The 8,020-nt window shown below is 50.8% G+C and overlaps 2 protein-coding genes across 2 annotated transcripts; both read right to left on the minus strand.

Annotated features, from left to right (window-relative positions):
* Positions 1-202: 202 nt before the first annotated feature.
* On the minus strand, positions 203-2,334 carry GGI43DRAFT_262907 (cytochrome P450). Its single transcript, XM_083201004.1, has 2 exons — positions 1,842-2,334; positions 203-1,766 (listed from the first exon to the last, which is right to left on the minus strand). The coding sequence occupies exons 1-2, from the start codon at positions 2,111-2,113 to the stop codon at positions 392-394; spliced, it is 1,647 nt and encodes a 548-aa protein (XP_083055950.1). The 5' UTR covers positions 2,114-2,334; the 3' UTR covers positions 203-391.
* Positions 2,335-4,204: 1,870 nt separating this feature from the next.
* GGI43DRAFT_426042 (RING finger protein) lies at positions 4,205-6,212 on the minus strand (the record flags this gene model as incomplete). Its single annotated transcript, XM_083208585.1, has 4 exons — positions 4,205-4,673; positions 4,737-4,980; positions 5,098-5,436; positions 5,534-6,212. 4 exons carry the CDS (start codon positions 6,210-6,212, stop codon positions 4,205-4,207), a joined length of 1,731 nt encoding a protein of 576 aa, XP_083055951.1.
* Positions 6,213-8,020: the final 1,808 nt, after the last annotated feature.

Here is an 8,020-nt window from a genome sequence, read left to right on the forward strand (position 1 = left end):
GGCAATAAAATAAACAACTCAATTGAACTCAGGAACCAAAAGTAAAATCGTGAGATGGATTTATTTATAGGTACCCGTTATTTTGGATTCTAGGCGATGATCTAGCGAGGAGCTTAACAAAGATCTTATTACCACCACCAGCCATTCATGCAACCTTGGACGATGCACCATCATATTAAGATGCATGGCGTCCAAACTCTTCAATGCTATACACTGCACTACTATTACAAAAAGTTTCTAAATAAGAAAAATGACCCGCCTATTAAGTAAGTCTAGCTCTCGACCAAAAAGCCTTTCGTAAATATTCGTTAAAGGCCCACTTGCTCCAGCTTCGTCCTCATCTCCTCACTCTCCCTGACTCACTCACTCACTCGCATTCTTATTCTCTCACTTAGTATCCCGGCACCGCCCTCGCCTTCACATGCAGACCCTTTGCCGGTCTCGCCGTCACATTACCCTTAATGTCCATCTTATCCATATCCAGCTCCTCCTTATTCACCAGCTCAAACTCAAACCGCCCGATCCACGCCGCCAACACGCACGCAAACTCTCCCGTCGCAAAAGTCATACCGATGCAGCTTCGCGGCCCGTGGAGGAACGTCATAAAGGAGTAGTTGCTATCTGCGCCACCGCTTGCCGCCCGCTTGTTGCTCTCCTCGGAGTCCTTGTTCTTAGAGATCCATCGCTCCGGGTTGAACGCGCCGGCATCTGGTCCCCAGAGCTTCGGATCCACGTTGACAGCGGTAGGGGCCAGGACGATGCGGGTACCCTCTGGGACGGGCACGTTTTGAATCGTGGTGTTGTGCGTAGTCTCGCGGATGGTAACTGGGACGGGGCTGAAGAATCGCAGCACCTCGTTGCAGACTGCGTGGAGGTACGGCATGCGATCAATGTCCTGGCTCGTGAGTTTGGCGCCGGCGTCGTCCGTGGAGGGTAGCCTCTCGCGAATTTCGTCGCGCAGCTGGGTCTGAATTTCGGGGTAGCAGCAAAGAAAGTAGATGGCCCAGGTCAATGCCGTGGATGTTGTCTCGTGGCCGGCAGCCAAAAACGTCATGAGCTGATCGACAAGGTTTTCGTCCGAGAACTGGCCGCTCTCTATCGCGACAGAGAGAATGTCCACATCGGTACGCTCCTTGTTCGCAATCATCTTCTCCTTCTTCTCTCGGATAACATCCCGACACATGCCTCTGATTTTCTTGGCAGCTTCGTTGACAAGTCGGTTGCGCTTCAACGGAAGGCGGTAGATCAGCCAGGATGGTACCAGGGTCGCCATAATTATCAATAATTTCGCCGGCGGTCTCGGCTTGAACAGGTATCCGTATGTCTGAACAAGGTCGCTGTTCTCGTCCTGGATTGAGTTAAAGTCCTTGCCTAGGCCAGCAACACCGATGATGTCGAGGGTCACCCTGGACGCCCATTCGCTGACCTCCATCTCCGTCTGTCCCTCCTGGCCACAGTCTTTCATCATGGCTTGAACGGACTCACGCGCCTTGTCCCAAAAGAGAGGATAGAGCTCCTTGATATGTCGGAATGCAAAGGCGGGCATCAGATTGCGCCGCTGATGCCTGTGCTCATCTCCTTCAGCGAGAAGGACTCCATAGCCCAGGAGGCGGCCTAGCAGTGATCTCACATTCTCAGGTTTTCTGAAAGCGTAGTTGTTTGTGACGAGCACCTCACCCAAGGCTTTAGGCGAAGTGACGATCAGACGCTCTCGATTGAAGAGCCAGAAGTACCGTATAAGACCCTCATTGGGAACATTCGTCACCCTTTACCCAAAGCTTGTCAGCCACCAGTGCCAAGCATATAGCAACAGGGGTACAGTGTATACAAGATCAACCTACCATTCTCTCATCGGCGCACCAGGCTTGGAAGCCATGACTTGCTTCCCATGTCCCAGCAACCAATGCCCTCCTGGGACCGTAGGCACATGTCTCAGTGGCGAAAAGAATTTTGGAAACAGAAACAGCTCGTAGATGGCGTATAGGAACAGCTCCACGAACCATATCCCCGCAGCAGCTTGGATGAACAGCCCTCGAGACCACGCTTCTTGCGTTGTGTAAGTCCATCCGGCGCCACCAACAAGGGCCACGGTCGTCAATAGCTTGAGCGCCATGGCCTTAACTTGCCGTATGCTCTGACGAACTTTCAGTCAGTGTGCGAGGCGTTGTCTGTTCCACGTATATATATACGTCCCTGTTCGCCTGCTAAGAACCCTATTAAAGCCCTATTATAATAGGACAAGCCAAAAAAGAGGACCAGCTGTTGTAGTTGTAAATTGCGAAAAAGAAAGGGAAAAAAAAAAAAAAGCCCTCTCTTTCCGTTCCAGAAAGTCCAGGGGATGGAAATACGACAGAGTTAACCAGCAAGGTTCGGGAATTATTGGCTCAACCCGCTTTCAACTGTTTTGCGGGGAGTCACTCGATGTAAACAAATCAAGTGCAAGTTTGAGTTCTTTGTGGCCTGTTCGATCAAAAATCTCAAAATTCTTTACCAAAAAGTAAACATAAAGGGCGCTGAGACGCGCCGCGAACCTTGTCGGGGGTTTACGTGCAGGGTTATTTATAATAAAAAAATAATGGGGGTTTCTTTTCTTTTTGTCTCCCTCGCAAACCCAATTTTGGTATACGATTATTATCAAGAGTCAGAAAATAATAAGAAATTAGAAGAAGGGAAAAAAGTTTAATGATGAAACAGCAGCGCTGGACTAGATAAAAGAACATCTCCACCTTGGCTATCTGTTTGCCCTTCTCGTCTCTCTCGCTTCCAGAGTCCTTGAATCCCCCCTTTGTTTCTTTATAGATCCACGAATGCCGTGTCCGTAATGCACCCACCGGGGCATCGGCATCCGCAAACTCCAGCTTAGCTTCTACTAAACAACCACCCAAAAAAAAACTTGCCATCGATTTAGTGGGACTCACTGGCCTGTTCAACTCTCAGCGACCGGGATTCCGGCACCGCTTTGGTTGGTTCCTTGTTCCTAGGTAGGTAGTTAACTTACGTGCTCAGCTACAATGTCTGTATGCACCAGCCAGTCGTATATACATAGTCTGTAATCAAAAGCGAGCCAAACGGAGAGGTCCGGCGTGTAAGACGGGGCTTTGAAGCTTAGCTTGCGCACTACTTGGCCCGTATTTCGCATCGTATTCTGAATGTAGCAGATTAGTTGCGAGGTAAACTGACGTATGAAACTCGTCGACGCCATGCCGCAACGACGTAATCGACGGACACGGAATTTTTGCTTCATAACGCGTAACTCTATAGTCTTGCTCAAGTACGCGCTACAAATGCTAAATGCTAGCCAAAGAGGGTGGCGCCCCCAAATCCGAAACTGCGTCGGTCGGTCTTAATTGTGATACCGACCGGAATTCAGCCAGAACTGGAAGCCCTCCGGCTCCGTCCCGCTCTCTGGCGAAAGCAGCATCAATGCGCTCACCAAGAGGCAATTGCCTTGATGCGCAAACCGACATCAGCTCCAGCTCAGCTCGAATCGAAATGCCCGAGTTGTCCGCGGGTGCTACTGCGTAGTTGTACTAGTATATTAACGAGGTGCTGCTATAGCGCCCCGCTAAGCCATTTAGGCTATGCACTGCCCGAATAGGCAACAAGAGATACACTGCAGTTTAGCGCATATTGCTCTGTGAGCGAAGCACAGTTCAATGATATTAGTATTGCCTTAACCTATATATGTAACAACTAATACTGCTATTTCATTTTTTTTTTTTCTTTTTGTCATAATCTATAGGAATTGTTTCATTAATTGATTAAATCACACCGGGCCTCAAGAGACGTAAAGCGGCCTTTATGTATATCAAGCTTGACGAACAAATAAACAGAATTTGATTCGCTATACTCTAACACGCCCGCTCAATACGCCCTCGCTATGTAATAGTAGCCCAGAATGAAAGGAAAGGAAAGTCATGTCCTCGTCTATGCGAAATCGCAGTCTTGAAAACCCAGAAATACGCCAAATGTGCACAAACAGCCACTTATCGCAGCCCATTCTCATGGAAATTAGCCAAATCCTCCGAATTTGTACCAAAAAGACAAATATCCCAAAACTCCAAAAGCAAAGGGAAGCAAGAAGAACAAGATAATTCGGTAGGCGACAACGCGATATTAATCCCCATAGCCCGAGTATATATCAGCGTTAGACCACAGATGAAAGGATGAATACAGCTCGTGTCCTTTCTAAGTCGCATCTTCTTCACCAAGGTCGATTTCTATTCTGCGCTGTTGTTGCTGGCACCTGACGTTCGGCATCTGTCGGGCTCTGGCTGCTTTCGTTCTCTCGAGAATTTGCGCCCAGGACAGTTGCGCCCGATTGAATCAGGCCGTCAGACTGCAGAGGCTGGAGAGGCGACAGATTACTTCGAGAAACTCTCTGTCTTCGATATCCTCTTTCTTGAGTTCCTCGCTGTTGAGCCGCACGAGATGACCACTGGGTGAATCTCGACACATCTCGCGGAGGGACTCGAGCTGGTGAAGCCGATGCGCTAGAAGAGCCCGACGAGGTTAGTACTATATTCTCATTGTCGAGAGCGGACGACGAATCCGAGTCTCCGCCGCTGCGGGATGCCGGCGATTCGAGCATAATAACATCTTGAGTTTCACCAACTTCTTCTTCGTCCTGCATAGCAGAACTCATGAACCTCATGTACATCTCTTCCGACGATCTGGGACAAGGAATTAGTCCCCCCATTCGGCTTAAGGTATTTGGGTGCGGGGATAATCTTAACCCTGGAGGAAGCTGAGCTCGGGCTCTCATCATGGTCAAAAAGGCATTGGTTCTATTGGCATCGAATCCGGAGTAAAGATGTGTTGCTAGTTTGTCGCGACAATAAGGACAGCTGTCAGACTCCTCAAACCATCTTTTAATGCACTTGTCCCCAAAGACATGTTTGCATTTTGGCAATCGTAGAGGTGACTCCTTGATACCCTCGGGAGTTTCCACACCGAAGTCGTTGTAGCATATGACGCAAGCTATATATATCCATGTCAGTCATTGGCCTCATTTAAATTTCGTGACGCGAATAACCCGTGAGAGGGTCTGGGATTAGGGGGAGAGGGGTGTGATGATCGTGTGGACGGCAAATTTACTTCTATCTTTCTCGGGCAGGTCTTCGATTTTGACGCTTTGCAGGAGCCGCAGAGCAATTTTCGTAGGCACATTCTTCTCTGCTCCGCGAGATGTCTGTATCGGACGAGCAGGAGTGTTTTCAACAGCGGCCGCAGGTTCCTGACCCGTTCGATAATTCATCGGATCTGGCCGATGATCATTGCTGTTATGAACGCCCTCTTCCTCGGTATCCCTACTCAAGTCTGATGCCGTTAGACGTGTATTCAACGACGACCGCCGTGCTCTGGAATGAGCCGATCTTCGATGCGGCGACAGCCCCGACAGTCCCGACAGCTCGTGGTAGAGAGGCGGCGCTGTATCTAGTAGAATGTTAGCTTTAGAGGGGGCGAACGCTACGGTTACGACTTTGGCTGTGATGGCTACGGAAAAGGAGAAAGCATATCACAAATCACTTACACGAAGGCAAGGAGGAAATCGGCGCTCGTGATACGCGAGAAGATGCAGGCGAACTAGGATAACCATACCGGCGAGATTGTGGAGCAGGAGCCACCGGCTGAGGATTTGGCATTGCTTGGAGCGGTGGTGGCGGAGCGACGACATAGGGCATTGGCATCATTGCGGGCTGTTGTGCATACCTACCCTGAGGCTGTGTATCTGCTTCCAGCCCCATGGTATCATGTAATCCTATCCCTGGCTCACTTTCGGGAGGTTGCGGCAGATAACCCGACCCTACGGCCGGTAGTATTGGCGGTGGCTCATATCTGAGCCCGCCTGACATGTTCATCATGCCAGCATGGTTTGGTGGGATGGGAGCTTGCATTGAGAGAGAAGCCCAATGGCCTTGACGAGGCAAATACCCGCCGTGAGGGTGTGGCAGAGTGTAGGCCTGAGGGGTGGGATTTGGCAACAAAAGCCCACCACCGAAGCTCATTTGATAAGAGTCGAGGTTCGTACCAGCTCGACCTGGTGAATGGTAAGCCAGAGGTCGGGGAGCATGATTTTGCAACGAATATGCTTGCGGCCCCTGTGGATGATCGTGTTCGCGGGGCATCCAACTGGGAGCTGGCGGTCCTTGAAGGGGCTCTGGGTGGTACGGCCTCCCTGGGTGAAGCTGCCTGTAGTTGGTAGATTCCATCAATAAAAGTAATAAAATGATAACGCTGTCCTAAAAAGATTTCCAAGACGTGGTCAAGTTTAAAAGCCGGATGTAGGCAAAAAAGACCAGGATCCTCGTTGCGGTTATCAATCAACCGGGGGACGGATCCAAGGTCGATTCTAGCCACAGCCCCGGGCCAGGAGTCTGAGGCTCATGAATATGTCTTCAGAATGGCGGTAGAGACTCATTCACGCTTGAGCGTGGGATTTCTCCAGCAGAGCCTTGGGAAAGCCCTAGGGCAGGTGGATGTTGGAGTAGAAGCCAGGCTGGGCAAGATATGATCAGCTGCCTAGTCAGAGGTAGGCAGTGAGCAGAGGCGTAAAGAGGAAGGATCCCGAGGCCAATTGGGCGCGCAGAAGCGATGTAAGCCGAGGTTTCTTTCCAAGATAATAATATTGCAGGTCGAAGACCGTAGACGGCTTTTACTTTCCAAGTCCGTCTTCGCGAGAGGGGGAGAGGGATCTATATGTAGCGGAAATAGCCTCAATTAGGCTCCAGTGTTCAACGCTGAAAACTTCTGGTCCTCTCAGTTGGGAGCTTCCTCTACCTCCGGCGTTCTCGGAACCTTTTTTGGGTTTTGCGTTGGGGCCGAGTCTGGCCTATTAGTTGTTTAGATGCGCTATTGCTTGGGGGGTAGGTAGCCACAGTAGCTCTGCTTCCCGCTTCGTTTTAACCGGCGTCAAAGCCCGGGCGTTTCGGGCTTTCTAGGGACGAGTCTTCGCCCTTCAATCTTTTTTTTTATCAATTAGTATATGAGATTTCACCGTAGACTTTGCATGCAGAAAGCCAATATTACAGAGTTTCAGCGGTACGTATTGTATAAAGCTGGTTTGACGCTGTTTTGCTGCTAGAGAGACGCCGTTGCGTGGGGATTTAGCTTATTTCAGAGGCGCACACTAGGGAGCTTCTGGCTGCCCACGTATCGGGTACTTGGCAAGCAACGCCAAGAGATTCCTTAAGGCAGGCAGTCTATCCGGGCCTTGCCCAAGAACCAAGACAGCGGGCGGCTGACTCGGTGGCAAGAAGCGTTGGCCGACACCGTCGATGATGATGATGGCTTTAGAGAGAGGAGAAGAGGTGCAAGGGAGCTGGCCGACGTGGACCTGCGGAGGGAGGGCGAGAGGTGGGAGGGCTGGATAAGAAGGAGTCGTAGCGGAAGGAGCAGAGGTAGAAAAGCAAGGGCAAGAGACAAGGGCAATGCAGAGAAAAGGCAGGAGCAAGAGCAGAAGGCAGGAGAGGCCAGGCAAGAGCCAGATGAAATGCACAGGGGCAGGCAAGAGCAACAGGCCTGGGCGGGAGCTACGACAAATGGCAAGAACAGAAGAGCAAGAGAGGGATGGAAGAAGGAAGAGAACTCGGCAAGCACGTGTGATGAGAAGAAAAAGAATATTAAGAGGGCACCCACCTCAGGTCATCCATCAATCAATCAGCCATAGAGCCGAGCCAAGGCATGCTACGGTGCGGATGGGTTAGACTGATCATCAAATCAAATCAAGTTGTCACCAGCTCTGGAGCTCCCCAGCCAAAGGGGCCCGTCTGCGTCGTCCTCAGGGCGCTCCAAGTCCCAAGTCTCCATCGGCCATCGTGTGTCGAACATGGCCAAATCATCGGCACAGGCGTCGGATGAGCCGCCCTCTGCTGGGGGCACGCAAAGCTCCTCGAGGCACGCACCCGCATACACGCTACGAGTCGGCTGCCGGCAGGAATTTTCGTCCTTGGACGCCAACAATCTCCACGGCGGACATTGCTGTTATTGGCAGACCTGCCTTGCTTAGCCTCCATGTACT

Source organism: Trichoderma evansii (genome assembly GCF_050947405.1).
Source record: "Trichoderma evansii strain SZMC 28006 chromosome Unknown GGI43scaffold_30, whole genome shotgun sequence".
In the NCBI taxonomy this organism is placed as follows: Eukaryota; Fungi; Ascomycota; class Sordariomycetes; order Hypocreales; family Hypocreaceae; genus Trichoderma; species Trichoderma evansii.

What these genes read in the sequence shown, in the direction of transcription:
- GGI43DRAFT_262907 (XM_083201004.1), bottom strand. Translation starts at nt 2,113, where the DNA reads ATGGCGCTCAAGCTATTGACGACCGTGGCCCTTGTTGGTGGCGCCGGA. An exon ending in GGTGCGCCGATGAGAGAATG is followed by an intron (nt 1,767 to 1,841) that starts GTAGGTTGATCT and finishes CTTTGGGTAAAG; the next exon opens with GGTGACGAATGTTCCCAATG.